Source organism: Beta vulgaris, chromosome 1, assembly GCF_026745355.1.
Source record: "Beta vulgaris subsp. vulgaris cultivar EL10 chromosome 1, EL10.2, whole genome shotgun sequence".
In the NCBI taxonomy this organism is placed as follows: domain Eukaryota; kingdom Viridiplantae; phylum Streptophyta; class Magnoliopsida; order Caryophyllales; family Amaranthaceae; genus Beta; species Beta vulgaris.
In genome coordinates, this window is record NC_079202.1 from 49,541,898 (window position 1) to 49,560,399 (window position 18,502).

General features: G+C 40.2%; 1 protein-coding gene and 1 long non-coding RNA gene across 2 annotated transcripts in view; one reads left to right on the forward strand and one right to left on the reverse strand.

Moving 5' to 3' along the window:
- Positions 1–10,770: 10,770 nt before the first annotated feature.
- The window catches only part of LOC104893383 (3,7-dimethylxanthine N-methyltransferase CkTbS), a 16,110-nt gene continuing 8,378 nt past the window's right edge, over positions 10,771–18,502 (reverse strand). Inside the window, exon 4 of the mRNA XM_010679489.4 lies at positions 10,771–11,115. Within this exon, the coding sequence (XP_010677791.4) occupies positions 10,837–11,115 (279 nt within the window). The 3' untranslated portion in view covers positions 10,771–10,836. The remainder of the gene's footprint in view (positions 11,116–18,502) is intronic.
- LOC109134683 (uncharacterized) overlaps positions 11,627–18,502 on the forward strand; it is a 9,370-nt gene continuing 2,494 nt past the window's right edge. The window contains exons 1-2 of the long non-coding RNA XR_002039563.3: positions 11,627–12,585; positions 17,941–18,502. The exon at positions 17,941–18,502 is cut by the window's right edge and continues 2,494 nt beyond it. This is a non-coding gene — a long non-coding RNA (uncharacterized LOC109134683). The remainder of the gene's footprint in view (positions 12,586–17,940) is intronic.

Genomic DNA, 18,502 nt, shown 5'->3' on the forward strand with positions numbered 1-18,502 from the left:
ACCAGCCAGAAGGTTCCCGGTAGAAAACCCGGAACTACCCTCAAGAAAGCAGAGGAGGGCCCTGAGAAGAACTCAGGTGGAGAGGAATGAAGGTAATGAAGAAGAGGAAGTAATCACTGTCCGGAAGAGTAAAGAAGTGCCGCTAGAAGAGTTGGAGTCCCGGCCAGAGGATGAGCCGAGGCCACAGCCTGATGGAGAAACTAAGCAAGAAGCATTGGCAGATGATCCTGCTCGGTCGGTCGCGGTCGGGATGGACATGGACCCAGAGGTCCGGGTAAACCTGGTAACTCTCCTAAGAGAAAATGCTGACATATTTGCTTTCTCAGCGGACGAGATGCCGGGAATAGACCCGGCCGTGATGGTCCATCGTTTAAACGTCGACAGCGCAGTCCGACCGGTAAAGCAGAAGAAGAGAGCCTTCTCGGCCGAAAAGAATAAGGCCATCAAAGAAGAAGTAGAAAAGCTGATAGCGGCTGATTTTATCGAGCCTTGTGACTACCCTGAATGGCTGGCAAATGTAGTCATGGTGAAGAAGGCCAACGACCAATGGCGTATGTGCGTGGACTTCACAAACCTGAATAGGGCATGCCCTAAGGACTGCTATCCTCTGCCAAGGATAGACCAGCTAGTGGATTCTACTAGCGGACATGCACTACTGAGTTTCATGGATGCCTTCTCAGGGTATCATCAAATCAGTTTGTTAAAAGAGGACCGTAAGAAAACGGCATTCATCACGGATGGGGGTGTTTACAATTATAAGGCAATGCCTTTCGGCCTGAGAAACGCTGGGGCAATCTACCAGAAGTTAGTGGACAAGGTATTTGCGGCTCAGAAAGGGAGTAATATAGAAGTGTATGTGGACGACTCTATTGTTAAGAGTAAAACGGACCGAGAGCATCTGGTGGATCTAGAAGAAACATTCAAAACGTTGAGAAAATACAGCATGAAATTGAACCCAAAGAAGTGTGTCTTTGGCGTTAGAGCAGGAAAATTTCTTGGGTTTATGGTGAGCAAAAGAGGCATTGACACGAACCCAGACAAGGTTCAAGCAATTTTGAGCCTTCCAGAGCCCAAAGGCGTCAAAGACATTCAAAGATTAACGGGAAGGATGGCCGCTTTGACGAGATTCATATCGAAGTCGGCTGATAAGGCCCTTCCGTTTTTCGCATTGCTAAGGGGGAATAAAAAGTTCGAATGGGGAGAAGAGCAGAGCAAAGCTTTCTCGGCCGTCAAAGAGCACCTTGCAAAGCTGCCAACAATAACAAGGCCGGAGGCGGGAGACACACTGCAATTGTACATCTCGGCCTCCCCCAAAAGGGTAGCGGCAGTGCTGATAACAGAAAGGGAAAAGCAGCAGCATCCAATATACTTTGTCAGCCACATCCTTAACGGCCCAGAAAGTCGGTATCAGCAGATAGAGAAAATGGCATTGGCGGTTATTATAGCGGCTCGGAAGTTAAGGCCCTATTTTGACTGTCATCCGATACATGTGTTAACAAATCAGCCATTGGAGAAAGCTCTGCAAAGGATGGACACCTCTGGGAGCTTATTGAAATGGGCCATCGAGCTGTCGGAGTATGATATTCAGTACAAGCCGCGAACGGCCATAAAAGCACAAGCACTGGCGGACTTCATGACTGAGGCATATGAGGAGGCGGAGATAAAAGAAAAAGAATCATGGCTGCTGGAGGTAGACGGTTCTTCGGCCGCGAGCGGGGCTGGGGCCGGTATTGTGATAACCAGCCCAGAAGGAAACACCTTCGAGTACGCCATCAAATTTGCTTTCCCAGCCTCAAACAATGAATCAGAGTATGAGGCAGCCATTGCTGGCTTAAGAATGTGCATTGCAGCAGGAGCTAAAAGCGTCCTCTTGAAAACAGATTCACAGTTGGTTAACAGTCAGCTTAAAGGAGAATTTGAGGTCCGAGAACCCAACATGGTTAAGTATGTGGAGAAAGCCAAAGAAATAATAGCACAGCTGGAACAATTTGAAGTAGAAGCAATTCCAAGGGCTGAGAACATGAAGGCGGACTCCCTATCTAAACTAGCTAGCTCAGATTCATTCCAGGTAGAAGGAATGGTAACGGTTGTCATCCTCAAGGAAAAAAGCATTGCCCAGAAAGTGGTCGTGATAAACAGCATTGACCAACAAGGGGAATGGTTTATAGAGCTAGTGAAGTACAAGCAAACAGGAATGCTCCCAGCAGATCCCATGGCCGCCAAAAAATTGCAGAAGCAAGCAAATTGGTACGTGATATACCAGAACGAGTTGTACAAAAAATCATTTAGCCTCCCACTGTTAAAGTGCGCAACATCTGCCGAGGCCGTGAAGATAATGGAAGAAATCCACGAGGGGGTCTGTGGAAACCACATTGGAGGTAAAGCACTGGCTTTAAAGGCACTCAGAGCTGGATTCTACTGGCCCAGCATGTTGGCCGATGCGCAAAGTTATGTGAAAAAATGTGATAAGTGCCAGAAGTTTGCACCGGTGATAAACAGGCCCGCTAACGACTTGCAGCCCATTCTATGTCCGATACCTTTCGCACAGTGGGGAATGGATATCTTGGGACCGTTCACTACTGCGACGGGAGGAAGGCGTTTCTTGATTGTGGGTATAGATTACTTCACGAAGTGGATCGAAGCAGAGCCGACAGCAAAGATAAAGGCCAACCAAATAAAAAAGTTCATCTGGCAGAACATGATGACTAGGTTTGGCATCCTGGCTGCGATCGTGTTTGACCACGGAGTTCAGTTTGATTGTAGACCCATTCAGGCTTTCCTCTCGGACTTCCGCGTGAAATTTGCATATTCCGCAGTGTGCCATCCCCAGAGTAACGGTCAGGCAGAGGCCGCTAATAAGCAAATTTTGAACGCCTTGAAAAAGAAGCTCGATGAGTTTAAGTGAAAATGGGCTGAAATGGTACCGGCTGTTCTATGGGCAAATAGGACAACTGAGAAAGAAGCGACGGGAGAAAGCCCTTTCAAGCTAGCTTTTGGTGCAGAAGTAGTGCTACCGGTAGAAGTAGGCTTGCCCACCTACCGGATAAAACATCAGGCCCTGGAAAGGAATGATCAAGTACTAAGGGAGGGTTTGGATTTCTTGCCCGAGATAAGGTTAAAAGCGGAGCTGAGATCAGCGGTGTACAAGGACCGGATCCGTAAAGCCTACAACAAGAGGGTTTTGGAAAGGCCGTTAGCTGAAGGCGAGTTAGTTCTGCGAAGGACAGCCGCCACTGGAAAAGCTCATTCAGAGGGTAAATTAACTGCCAATTGGGAAGGCCCATATATCATAGCTCGAAAGATAGGTCCGGGATCCTTCATTCTCAAAGGAATGGACGGGAAAGAGCTGAGGAACTGCTGGAATGCTGACGTCCTCAAGAAATACTATGTGTAGTCCAAAAGAAATGTAATGGGCCGAGAGCCTTTGATGGCATTATACATAAATAAAACTCTGTTAGCATTCCGATATATTCTGTTTATATTTGTCCATTGCTCCCCATATTTTCGAAGTAAAGTGAATAAAGTTACAAGCCATATAACAGGCTAAATAAAGTTAATAGCCATATGACAGGCTAAGTACTCATGCAAGCCATATAACAGGCTAAATAAAGTTAATAGCCAAATGACAGGCTAAGTACTCATGCCAGCCATATGACAGGCTAAGTAAGTGTTGCCGGCCACATGACAGGCTAAGTAGTAAACAGCCATATAACAGGCTAAGCGATTATGCAAAGCCATGACAGGCAAAACAAATACTAACGGCCATATAACAGGCAAAATAAACGTTAGCAGCCACATGACAGGCTAAATAATTGTTGCAGGCCAAATGACAGGCAAAATAAAATGCTAAATAGCTATAGAATAAGCAAAGCAGACGTTAACAGCGTAATTGTATAGCAGGCACAGAAGTTCTAAGTTGAATACAAGGAAAGTTCATCTATCATAAGTGAATCATAAATTACTGGCTTGGCGGCCAACTACAAACAAAATTTTGGCAGCCACTAAAAACAAGGCATTTATAGATTCAGTAGCAAAAGTTAAAAGAAAAGTTTACATGCCATTTAAAAGGCTGACAACTAAAACTATTACAAGCTGTTGGACGCTACGGAAGAGGTTGAAGATGACCGCCAAAATCTTCAGGAAGGGGGCGCTTCATCTTCAGCGGTAGGCAGGACGTTGGCAATTATCTCCTCAGAGCATATGTAGGGCTTGTCCGCCAAAGGTTTCCGGTGGACTCCTTCGCCAAAAGCAACCTCCATCTGCTCCCAGTCGAAGCCAGGATGGGAGTGGCAGACGCACCTCTTAGCGGCCACCCATCCGCCATCATACCGCTCGCCTAGGAGTCCAATAAACTCCTCGGACCTCTTGAAATCATCCAAGGCAGCTTGCCGGGCTTCAGCAGTAGCGGCCTCCACAGCAGCTTGCGTCTCTTCCTTGGAAGTCTTGAGAGCAGTTTCCAAGTTAGAACACTTCAGCTGAAGCTCTTCCAAATCTTTGGCTTTTTGCCGCAGCTCTGTCATCTCCTTGTCGGCCTCAGTCCTCGCCTTCTTCTCGGACTCAAGGTTGCCCTCCAGTTGAGTAACCTGAAGAGAAAGACTCTTCTTGTCGGCCTCCAAGTCCTTGATGACCCCACTAGCGCTCTCAGCCACGCGCTGGTACTCCAGATACTGAGCTATAAGCTCAACAGCAGAGTTCCCGGCCTAGAAACACAGCAAGGAAAAAGAGTAAAAAAAAAAAAGAAGAAGAGGAAAGAGAGAAGGAAGTAAAAAGAATGAACTTACCACAACAAGGTCGTGAGCCAATTGAGCAGCGGGGGCGACCAGCTTGTCGGCAGGACGATCAAAGGGTAGCTGGAGCCCCTTCAAAAGACGATACCCTAAAGTACCGCCATTGGCAGGGATATCAGCAAAGATGGACTCATCCTCCCTCACATCCAGAGCCGGTCTGAAAGCTTTGCCGGCAGTAGAAGGAGGATGAGAAAGGGCAGCCTTGACAGAGGCGCAAAGAGGGACAATGTTGGTCTCAATCCACTCCTGCGCCCGGCAAAAGATTCCCGGACCAAGGTCCGAGAGGAAAGTTGGCCTGCTGAGCATCTCGTACACCCTTTGGCGGGTAGACCAGCTAGAACCAACAGCAGCATCCTTGCTGCGAGCCAAAGAATTAGAAGACCGTTGAATCTCTGGGGCCGGCTCTCGTACAGGCGAAAGAGAGAGTCCCTGATTATCATTTACGACCAAGTCCGTAGAGTTAACTTCTACGGACTGGCGTTTGTTAGGGGCCTCAACCTCAGGCTCTCTCGGACGTCGACGAGAGGTGCTACCGCCACCCCTATTTATGGGGACTTGGATGGTGGAACGAGAAGGAGTCGACTCCCCACGGCCAAGGCCGCGACCCTGAGTCCTCCCAGCACGACGAGCCGTCCTCCCAGCCCAGTTTCCGCGACCGGGATTCCTATCAGTCCCTCGAGGGCCGCCAGTAAGCCCATGGATAGTGTCATAGTCAATGAGAGGTTCGTCAGGATTCGGGGCCATGGGGCGTAGCTTGTCATCCAAACCCAGCTCTTCTAAATCCAAGCTGACGTCCCCTGAAAGCAAATCACACAAAGCAGTTAATACGTCAGAACGGTAAGGAAAGTTTAACGCATAAGCAAAAAATCCAAAAAGATCATGTCGGACCAGAATTTACTTTACACACCTTCTGGATGAGTCTGGCACAGGAAGACAGCGGACAAAGGCTCATTCCCAAGGATGTACTTAGCGTGAGGAAGCCAATTACGGGGAATCCTCGTCTCAGCCTCATCCCCCTCAAGGACCACGTCCACAGAGTCAAAATACTCGAAGGCCTTTATCTCGGCCTCCGTCAATTCATACTTAGTGACATCTTCCATCCTGGGATAAGGTTTGGTGAAGTGGCGGCGGAGAGGAAAGTTGTCCGGAACCTTCAGCCAATAGAAAGCTCCCTGCCAGCTCTTAAGCCCACTCATCTTCGGATAAACCGTCATCTTGTCCGCGGCCGTCATCAAAGACCACCAACCCTTCTCAGCGGAGCCATTCCGTCTCAGCCAATGTAGCCGCCGGAACAAATTCAAAGTCTCGGGAAAGCCCAAGTAACGGCAAACCCAGACATAAGCAACTATGTTCCTAACGGCCAGAGGTGTTAGTTGGGCAAGGCAAACATTGAAGGCCTGCAGAATCTTAGCTAATACCGGGTCCAGTGGGAACCGCAACCCATATTCTAAGTGGTGAGCATAAACGGCGACGTGACCGGCAGGGCAATCTAGCACTTTCACCCCCTCGGCCGGAACTACTAAACTATATTCAGGCGGAAAACCATATAATTTCCTAGCAACCTCACAGTAGTTCAGCTCCAAGGCGGCCGCCCGCCAATTCTTGCAAATGATGGTCTTTTTAGGGCCGTCACTACAGTCCAAAGGTAACCACCTCCCAGAATGGAGGACATCAGTCCGGGCCGGGATCACCTCAGGCCGCGGAGAGGAAGGCATGGCAGAACTTTCACCAACGTCAAATTGACGGGGACGGGAGTCATGGTCACGGCCAGAAGAGGAAGGAGCATCATTCTCCATGCTGGCAATAGAGTCGCTATCAGAACCTAAATTGACAACAGGAGGATGAGAGGGATGAGAAGGAGTTGGATCTCGGGCAAGGCGGTCAAAGACACTAGGATCGGTCACGACCCCAGCGTCAGCTAGGCTCTCTAACCAGGCATGCTCTCTCAAAGGCTGAACATCCAATCCAGGGACGGCATCAGGGGGAGGATGTCTAAGGGTCCTACGGGCCAGAATCTGGTGTCTCAGTTCTTTAAGTGTCTGATTATCACCACTCATCCTAGCGGTCAGGAATTGAGCGGTCAGGTTGGTTAATTCAGGAGAAGAACGGTCGTTTAAAAACTTAGACCTAAGCTCTCTGTCCCGGTCAGAAGTCAGAGGGAGATCAGCCAAAAGGCGAGTCCTCCCATCTGGGGGGCTAGAGTCCGACGAACTAGGTTCGATATTAAGGGAAGGGGATGAAGGTTCACTTTCAGTAACCAAATTAGTGCCTAGAGAGTTTTGACTGTCTGACTGGTCCGACATGATCTCAAGGAAGGAAATAAAAACAAAAAATGAAAAGAAAGACTAAAGGTTAGGAGAAGGGGTACTTGAACAAGAGACACACCGAAAGTTAAGAACCTCGAGAAAAAAAGTCCCAGAAAATGCTTCTCAAGCAAAAGTTCGCCGGAGAAAATGTCGCAACAGTGTCGATAAAACCCTCAGAGAGCAAACCCAAAAATGGAGCCAAAAGGTGATCTTTTTTCGGAAATTGTGAAGAGAACGAAGAAAAGTAGCAAGCTTTGGTAATTTCGAGGCGAAAGAAACAATCTGGCACCAAGAAACAGCGAGTTCAAAGTTTGCAAAAAAATGGAGAAAACCAGAGAAAAGTCTGAAGGAAGGAGAAGGAGTTGAGTAAAAGTAAGAAGAAAAAAGGGATTTCGCTTTTAAATACCAAAATAAGGGGCCTGGATTAGAACCGTATCAACTGCCTCTACGGATGCATGACAAGTGTCGCTTGCGCAGTATACCCTAAAGTCCAAAAAGGAGAAAACGAGCGGGATTCCAGAGTTAAGTCATGATTGCACTTTTTCAAAAACCAACGACTCACCCCAGGTTGACACGTGGAAACAAGAAAAAGACCAACTAGCAGAGGAACCTTAATTCATCCACGTCACCAAGTTAGAACATCCATGACGGTCACGACCGTCAAGGATGCTGGGGGGCTAGTTGTATGGGTGTGACCCAAATTTGCTAGCGGACATTGCATATTGACCGAGAGCAAACCAAAGTGACGTGGGCTCGCAAAAGGGAGACCAATCCTAATTCATCATTCGGGCCGAGATTGCCGTCACGGTCATGGAAAACGACAAAGTAGAGGGAATATTCCCTCTGACAGATTAATCACAACAGTACAAGTGTCACAAGATTATACGCCCTGTCAGGTGAATAGTACGCCTATAAATAGTCATCCAATACTATTCCTGCAGGTACATTCTCTCATACTAAAAATAGCCTATCTCTCTCTCTCTAAGCTCTCTCTCTCTAGAATCCTCTTGAGCATTTAGCTGACTTGAGCGTCGGAGGGGGTTTCTTCGAAACACCCCCGAGGGTAGCTCACGTTTGTCATTGTTGCAGATCCCTCACGGACATCCATCTCCTGTCGGAAAACTCTCAAAGGGTCCGGCACCGTTTTCGATACCGAAACAGCAAGTAATGTGAAACTTCCCACAATGAAAAGTGTAACGAGTATTATGAAACGGAGGAAGTACCTCCTTTATTAAAGACCGAAAAACAATCAAGAAAGAAAGTTGGGACTACAACAAAGTATGATTATTTAAAGACTGGAATTAAAAAAAATAGTGATCCTTTTTAGCTTTTTAGTGGCATATTTCTAATAAAAAGAATTTGTTTTTTGCCATGTCAAGCTTAGTGTCACTTATTAAGTTATATTGTGACATTTCCGTATAAAAAAAGTGTTACTTATTAAGAAACACTAGTTCTTGTATCGGACGATACGCTCGAATTATTTACGAACATGTATTTGAAGTATTCAAAAATAGAAATAATATCTTGTATTTAAATGACATTTTCCTGCCATAGACCAACATGAGCTTGTACTGTAGTTGGTTAGTGCATTATCATATCAAATAATAGGTCATCGTTGAAACATAAATTTTTATTGTTTATTATTTCATTTGATTGTGTGAAGGAGGGGGGCATACATGTGACAGCATGACATTTGTTTGTCTTAGATTTTATATATATATATGGGTAATAATTTAGCCAAACATTATCTTTGAGCTCACTTAACTCGATATTTATCATAATGTTATAAGCATTTATTGTCATTATTAACTTTTAATGATTTTTTAAATTGGTTCACAATCTAACCGTCAAATAATGTCTTTCCTAAGAACTTGTTGTCACTTAAGCTATGTTTAGTTCACCTGAAATTTTCTAATCTGAACTTATCTGATCTGATCTTATTTTTTTAAGATTTGATCTGATTACAAGATCTTATCTTTTAGATTTTTCTCAATATATAAGAAAAAATATAGTCATGTGGGGTCTTGTTTGATTCGTCTCAATTAGTACTTTATTAATATTCAATTATTATAATTTTTACTAATATGTAATGAAAGATATAATGATTTTTAAATATAAACATGATCTGAACTGATCTGATATGATATGAACTTATTATTTCTGATCTGATCTGATCTGATTAGATCTGAAATAAGCAAAAATAAGGTGAACTCAACATAGCCTTACTCCCTTCGTTTCTTTTTAATATACACACTTTCTTTTTTAGTCTGTTTTTTTAATCTACACACTGTTAATTTTTCTATTTTTGGCAACATATCACATCTACTTTCTCCTCTTTTTCCACCTATGTCATTCACTTTTTAATAATTTAATCCACTCTTTTGTTTCTCTCTCTCACTTTTCAGTTTCTCTCTCCACCTTTTCAATTTATCTCTCATACTTTTGTACTTTCTCCTTAACTCTCCCCCAAAGTGAAGTGGGTAAATTAAAAAGAAACGGAGGAAGTATTATACAGCTATGTAATAATGGTATTATTATATCATATCGCCAGATACATCATATCGCCAGATGAACAATACACTAATGGGCCCCATGCATAAGCTACCCTTTTGGTTTTTTAATTAAGTGACCGTTTTATGTGACCATGTTGTGTGTTTTAATTACTCCTTTCGTCTTAAAATATAATTCTCGATTAAATTTTTTTTTTCACGGAAATTAATGTAAGTATAATCTAAAAGGGATAGTGAATTTGTTTATTTAAATAAATGTTGTATAACAAAAAATGATTTTACGAGAAAAAATAGAGAATAATTGGTGAAAGAGCATTAATTGTAACACTTGTGTTGAATAAACAAAGCAAAAAAACAAACTTTAAGAAGCAAATAAATGATGGGGACACGGTTTTTCTAGACAAATTACAAAAAATGTGGAACTAAATATAGAAACTAGGCCGCCCCGTCTCTCTCTTTTTTTTCTCTCTAAAACCCTATCCCCGCGTACCCCTTCTTCATTAGTTAGGGGTTGTCATGGATGTTTTCATCCATGGTAAGCCCCTTTCCCCTTTTATTTTCAGTTTTTAGTTCTTTTTATTGTTTTGTTGAATAAATTAGTAATCTCTTTATGAGATTCTTTTAGTCTATATTGTGGAGATCTCCTTCTCCCCTATGGGAGTTGTGAGTATGTTTTTTTTTGTTTTTAAGTATATGAGAAATTATTCTCATTGGTTGAAACTCGAGACTCAACATGAAGGTAGATATTGGTATCTTGGATGCGGTAAATATGGCTCGATCAATAATGTTCTTCCCAAACTATGTCAAAATGATATACTTCCTCATCAATAGTTGCTTGATTCAACAAATACAAGGGGGTTGCGCTGCATTGCTGAATCTGATTTATTGTAGTTTCTTCGAAGACGAATTTAATTTAATCTTATTTAATTATATCTTTTTTTTTTAATATCTATTGTAGATATCGTTTAACTTTCAATTAATGAAATTTCTCCTTCAAAATAAAAATATAGAAATGAGAACTATATTTTGGGACTCCCATAATGAAAATGAAAACTATATTTTGGGATGGAGGGACTGAGGGACTAGTAACTAAAAAACGTAAATGATAACTCAAAACATTAGAGCACTAAATTTAACAATAAGAAGGTAAATCATGCAGAAATTAGGTTGACTCCACAATAACAATTACTATATTATGATCAAACAAATGTTGTTGGTGAGAAACAGAGTGTACTAAACCTCATGAACAAGACAAGTAAGGGCCCTGGTGAGGATTTCAGACTCGAATGGTTGCCAAGTCAATGAATTCGTGGAAGATGGTCGACCTGTTAAAGTTAATAGCATAAGACCTTTGGGTACAACTTCTCTTGAACGACATTTAAGAAATCGAGAAAAGTCGTGATCAAACTGAGCCAAGTAAGCTTTCGGAACACTTTCAGGACTTATTTCGGATATATAAACAGCTTTCTTGTTTATTGGAACACCTTGCTCAGTGAAGAGGCCCAGTGGTACCTTCACATATTAATAATTCGGTCAGAGAGATTAAATAGGAAGAACATATCACATAATTCTATAATGACAACAACGAAATTGTCCTAACGGTGATGCATAACAACTAGTCTATAATACATCTATGCTTAGTCACCAGTGGTCACGTGACCAACTATTAAATTGGGAAAAAAAAATTCAAAACAAGCATTTTCTCTCTCCTGACAAATACACTCCACCTTCTCTCTCACGTCTCTTCTCTTCCTCTCTCCTTTAACCTCAAGTCCTCAACTAAAATTCTTGATTTCTTTTACATGAATCTCGTTTTTCTTTCAAATCTTCAACTAAAATTATCATCTCGTCTTGATCTACAGACTGATACCCATTTTACCTTTTTCAGAGATAAAAATTTTCATTCAAAACCCTAGAATTTGGGGAAAACCTCATGTGTTGGTAACTATGGTGGAAACCCGGCGAGGTTCTTCTTCTTTGAAACTATTCTCTTCTTTTTCGCAGCTTTTCGAGGTTCGGGTTTTTCTCTACCTAATTTTGTTGAACTTAAACAAATTTGATTCAATAATTCTTTGGTTTGTTGATGAATTAGACAATTAGTTGATTTCATTGTTAATTTGGCGAAGACTTCGGAGGTCTCGTCGAGTCGTCGTCATGGAGAATTCGGTTTGAACAACCATTTGAATACAATAAAGATATCTTCCTTGATTCAAATTTATCTCTAGAAAAATAAAAGTTTTAAAATTGCTTTACATTAGAGTTCCAAATTTTCAATATTATCACAGGATATAAATTGTTGAGTTGTGCAAAAACATAAAGCTACAGAATATTTTGTGTTTTTTTTTCTTCAACTGTTTATACAGTAAAAAAATTATGTGGTATTTTTGGTTATTTTTATTTTTGTGAAATTGCAAATGCTATGCCTTTTATTAGGTTAATATATTCCTAATTTCCCGTTTGTAATTAGTCGTAATATTTACTTTTTTAAACCTTTGTTGCATGTAAGAAGGTAAAATGGAAACATTAAGCAATAACTAAGCATTAATAATATTGGTGACAGATGGACATGTGATTTTTGATAAAGAAATTAGTGAATACTAGCGCTTTCGCCTGGTATTGCTTATTGTTGATTCTGGAAATTACTTTTTTGCCTTGCATTGCATATTGTTGATTTTGGAAAATACTTTTATGCCTTGCATTGCATATTGTTGATTTTGGAAAATACTTTTATGCAGAGTATATTTTTGGCATTGACAACTCTATGTTCTATTGGCATTTTGCATTTAACCTCGTTTGCCTAATTTTTATGGTCCACCTGACATAGCTATTCTCTTGCCCACTTGTTTTCAATGTTTTTGTAGAGAGCTTGTAAGTGGGTTGGAAGAAGGAGTAGGGTCTAGAAAGCAGAGATTGATAAGGGTAGAACTTGTAAGTGGGTTGCAAGCCGCAACAACGAGCCAAAGTTTACCTATTCCTTTTCACGTAAACAAATTCTAATCTTGAAGCTCAAAATTTTTGATTAATTGCTTGTTGTTGAATACTTGCTTGTGTGGTTAAATTGGTTGCTTATATTGGCTATAGACCTATAGTTATAATGTGATTGGTGATTGATGGACAATGGACGGTGGTGTGACCACCTATTCCTCAAATCCTAGATCCGCCACTGTGTGCAAGGATTATCAATCTTCTTTTCAAGCTACCAAACATGCCTTGGGATCACTCATTTACTCGGCTACTCCATAATCCTTATATTGTAGTTTGTACATGACATGTTTGATGTTTATATTATACGCTATGTCGCTATAGCAACGTTCATTAGAACTTTATTTTTAGAATAAATTTCAGCATCACGACAAATATTTCGAATCCTACCTCTAATACATGTGTGGGGCAAGCTCGGACATATTGAGTACATCCGATACATGTATCATAAATCTTAGCTGAACGTGACATTAGATCTATAATTTTTTAACTTAATTAATTTTCGATCTAATTCTAGTGAAGTATTCACGACAAATATTTCGAATCCTACAAACTGATATATCAGACTGTTAAGGTACATGGTCCATACCTCTCTAAGGGCCCATGTACAACAGACCCAAGTGCCTCGGGTTACTCAGCATTATGTATGTTGGTGTGTGCTCAGCAGCAGCAGAATACTAGGAAGATCAACCTAGTGATTTGTGTTAGTGCTCTCATAATTGTTTTTTGTCCTTTTGTGTAAGCTGTCATTGTTGCCACTACTGCTAGATTCTAAGAAGTTTCCTAGTATACATACTAATGTATGCAGCAATGTAAATGCATGATGGAATGAATGAAAAGACAGCTGATCTGAAATTTCTAAAACATCATTCATGGCATTATTGTTTTCATGATATCAGATCACAGAGCTACGGCTATGTCTTTAGCATTCTGCTTCAAAAATTCTCAAATTAATTTCTGTTTAGTTCACTGAAATTCTGTTACTTGTTTATGAAAGTTTCTTAAATTAAAGATAGAAACTTTATTCGTTCAAAATAGCTAAGAAAAAGAAAATGACTACTATAGAGGCAACTAATCCACTGTATCTTCATCCCTCTGATGGGAACAATTTCATGGTTAAGACAAGCTCCGAGGATCAGGAAACTACATATCCTGGAAGAGATCTATGGAAATTGCTCTTGCATCAAAGAGAAAGTTAGAGTTTGTTACAGGGCTAGGGAAGAAAGATGCCAATGACGTAGTAAAAAGGAAGCTTGGGAAACATGTAATAGTATGATAATATCCTGGATTCTAGGTTCAATGTTTGAGCCTATAAAGAAGTCCATTATGTTTGTCAATAGTGCTCACTTTATTTGGAAACAACTTGATTAGAGGTTTGCTCTCACTAATGGGTCTAGATTATACAAACTCAACAAGGAGTTGTATGAGACTAAACAACATGAAAAGAGCATTAGTGAGTACTATACAATGATGAGGTGTACATGGGAAGAACTAGAGGCATTGAACAGTCTCCCACCTCTCACTTCTCTTACTAAAGAGATAAATGAGTTCATTAAGGCTCTTAATATGAAGCAAGAAGAACAGAAACTATTCTAGTTTCTGAATGGCCTTGATGAAGTATATAGGACTCAGAAGAGTCAGATTTTGATGATGACACCACTTTCAAGTGTTGAAGTAGCTTGCAGTCACTTGGAACATGAAGAAGGTCATAGGGAAATATTGAAGCAAGTGAAAAAGGAACCCATGACTCTTGCTATGTATAGTAAGGGTGCAGGGGCAGAATCGGGAGCAACTCAAGGGATTGATTATTGTACAGTGTGTGGGAAGAATGGTCACACTAATGACAAATGTTGGTTTCTAATAGGACATCCCAACAAGAATCCTAGAAACAAATCACAAGGGTATGCTTAGAAGAAAGGAAAAGTAAAGTGTTTCACAAATCAAAAGTGGAACAAAGGGAAACAAGGGAGTACGTCCAAGAATAGCAGCTAATGTTCATGGAACTCAACCAAGTCATGACACTGGTTCTGTTTCAAGCAATTCTACAATCACACAGCTCAATAACTGGAGCAGCTGTTAAGAATGCTTCCTACACCTTCAAAGGGGTGTGATACAGATGATGAAATGGAAGCAAACTACTCATGTATGGTGTGTTGTTATTATGCAGATTTTGTAAAAAGTATAGAATGGATAGTAGACTCTGGTGCTTTAGACCATATGACTGGTAGTGTTGAATTGCTAAAGAATGTTTCTGAAAGCAAAGAGAAATGTTTGATTAATTTACCAACTGGTGAGACATCTAGGATTTCACATGTGGGAAATGTCCTTCTGAAAAACAATGTAGAGTTGAAAAATATTCTGTGTATTCCTAGCTTTAAACACAATTTGTTACCTGTGAACAAGCTATGTGATGATATGCAGTGCAAGGTTGTGTTTCATGGAAAATTTTGTATTATACAAAGTAGGAAAACTGATGAAGTAATAGGAATAGGGAAAGGTGAACATGACCTTCCTAGTTACTGAATTATAATTATAGTATTGAAAAAAGCTTGAGAAGGATTAAGGAAGAAATTATTAAAGCATCTCACTCTCTTGTTGTAAGTAAAGGAGAAAAGAATGTTATGAATGTTAGCAGACAAGTGCCAAGCATCGTGGAAAAGGTGCCAAAACTGAGCAAAGAAAGCATGTGGCATCATAGACTGGGTCATGCACCCATGAAAAGGGATGTAATGATAAAGGAGATTGAAGCAAAATAATATTGCAATGACATATATTTAACATGCCCGTTAGCAAAGTTTACTAAGCTTCCATTCAATCAACGTGATACAATGGCTGATGATCTATTTGAGATGGTCTACATTGACACTTGGAGGCCTTATAAGGTGAGTTACAAGGGAAAATTCATATATTTTCTTACTTTAGTAGATGATCACTCAAGGGTAACTGGGGTGCATTTATTGAAATTAAAATCTGATGCCTTTGATGCTATACAGAACTTTGTGAGAATGGCAAACAATTAGTTTGGGAAGAATGACAAGATTATCAGGTCTGACAATGCACTGGAATTTTGATGATAGCAAGTGCAAACCCTTCTTTGAGAAATTGGGGATCATACACCAGACCTCCTATACTGATACACCTCAGCAAAATGGAAGAGCTGAGGGGAAGCACAGAAACATACTTCAAATGGCAATAGCTTTGAAGTTCCATGCAGGCATGCCACTCCAATTATGGGGAGACTGTGTCATGACAGCTACCCAGATTACAAATAGACTCCCTAGTGTCATACTCAAGAAAAAAAAAACTTCATATGAAGTGTTGTATAAACAAGCTCCTGATTACATACACATGAGGTGTTTTGGTTGTTTAGCTTTTGCTAGCAATCCAAAGAGAAAAAAGGATAAATTTTGAGAGGAGTGCCTTGCATATTCCTTGGTTATCCTACAAACCAAAAGGGATACAAACTTCACAATCTTCTCACGGGAGTGTCTTTTGTGTCAAGGCATGTGAAATTTTATGAGAGTGTCTATCCTCAACACTTATTTCACACTGTCACTACTGAAGGCGATATTGAACAGAATCATTCAAGAATGCATCAACATTAGTGGGTGGATGCATGATGATAATTGTGAAAAGGGGGAGAATCTGAAGTTACCAGGGAAGCATCACCTCACACTGAAATCAAGAGATCAAGAAGAGAAAGTGAGAAAAACTTCATGGCATACTGACTATCAGATTGATGCTAGCTATGTAAAGAAAGTCACTGAGACCAAGGTCTTCCCCAAGTTCACTTGTCTTATGGCAAGTATGAGCAAAGGCCGTGATCCAAGAACTTTAGAAGAGGTTGTGACTCAGGCTCACTGGTTAACTGCAATGAATGAAGAGCTTGAAGTTCTCGAAGAAAATAAGACTTGGATAATCACACATTTGCCTGAAGGAAAACATGTCTTTGGGTGCAACTGGCTTTACACTACCAAGTTTGATCCTCAGAGGAATAGCACCAGGTTTAAATCAAGACTGGTGATTGATAAGTCATTTTTATATATAGTTTTTAGATGCATTTAGGCCTCATTTTAGAGCATTTAGTTTCATATTTAGGTTCATTGTTGCATTATATTCTTAAGTTATGCTTTTCTACTCCTATTCGGTATGTTTTCTTGTTTTTGATGAATTTCAGGCATTGAGGACGTATTTGGAGTATGATTAGCTAAACTTGAGAATTATGAGCACTTGTAAGGAAGCTACAATGCATAAGGATCGTCATGCATATTTCATAGTACGAATTGAGCTAAAATAAAGTGGAAAATCATTAAAAGAAATGTGAAAAAGAGTCTCATATACTCTTCTAATCATAACTTTTGATATACTTCTTATAATCGCGTAATTCCATCATATTTGGAAACTAGACTTGAAGATCTTTCCAACGATAGGTAACACGCCCCAAGGAGACTTCTAGTCAAGGAGGTATTCCTTTCGGAAGACTGTAATATTTCTGCTGGAATCTGCCACGCGTACGCGTGGATCACTAATCCGTCCATTAATGATTTATTGAAGACTTTCCTTATCATGTAAATTACTTTCCTAGTCATATTAGGTTATTGAATATTATTTAGATTACTTTTCATTCTTTTTCTCTCTCCTCCTCCCTGTGACGTTATTTTCTTTTTTTCTAGGTTTAGTTTAGTTTTCGCTTCCTCTCTTTCCCTCTAGTTTTAAGTTGTAAACCCTAGTTTTCATCTCCTTCATTAATTCATGATTTCTTTTAGTTTCTTTTCTTGATTTCTTTGATTATGCTTCTCCTTGTAGATTTAGATTTCATTATTTATTTCATGATAGAGTAATTTTTATTTCTAGGGTTTGGGAATCCATGTTTATATGATATGATTATTGATTGATATTTATTCGTGGTTTGATTAGTTATTGATTTCTATAATTGATTAGTGTTTTATTTTTAATCTTGCAATCTAATCAATTGTTTGGTTAAATATTGTTAATATCGAGTCATAGATCGAGAGATAATACTCTTTAAAGGCTTACCTACAATTAGCAAATCTGATTATGTTGAGCGACCGTACTAGCATATTTTGATTTGAGAGCGTTAATGCCTGAGCAAGGATTAACCTGTGCTCTAGATATCTGATTGATTGAACTATTGAGGATATTTTGATAGATTATAGTTATAAACATGGTGAACCATTATCCTAGATCCTTTTTAGTTTGATTTTTGTAGTTTGATTAGTTTAAAACTTTAATTCAAATATCTGTGATCTTGTTTAGTTTCTCTATACCTTATAAACTAGACAAAACGGCCATCTCTTTATGGATTCGACCCTACTTACCCTACTACATTGTTAGAAGGTTTTGCAGGAATTATTTTTGACGGGTGTACGACAACCTATCAGTGATCCTAGGAAAAAGACAAAAAGAGGGAGTAGATTATGGAGAAACATTTGCTCCTGTAGCAAAACTTACTACTCTGAGAGCTTTACTTGTTGTAGCTACAATACAGGGCCGGCATACACATCAAATGGATGTGAAAAATGCCTTTCTACATGGAGAATTAGAAGAAACAGTTTACATGAAGATGCCTCCACGATATGAAGGTCAAGGATTCAGGTTCAATATACAAGCTCAGGGGGAGTATGTTGGTTTAACTCAGCAGTCAAACAAGGTGTGCAAGCCGTTGAAGTCCTTGTATGGACTTAAACAAGCTCCTAAGCAATGGTTTGCCAAATTGAGCTTAGTTTTCAAGCAACATAACTCCAATCAGTCCAAAAGTGATTATTCACTCTTCACTAAGCAAGAAGGTCATGATTTTGTTGTCGTGTTAGCTTACACTAGTAGAAATTGTTGCGGTTTTGTCCATACGTAGCAATATATCACGTAAAAAGAAAAGGCAAAGTATAAAATAAAGATA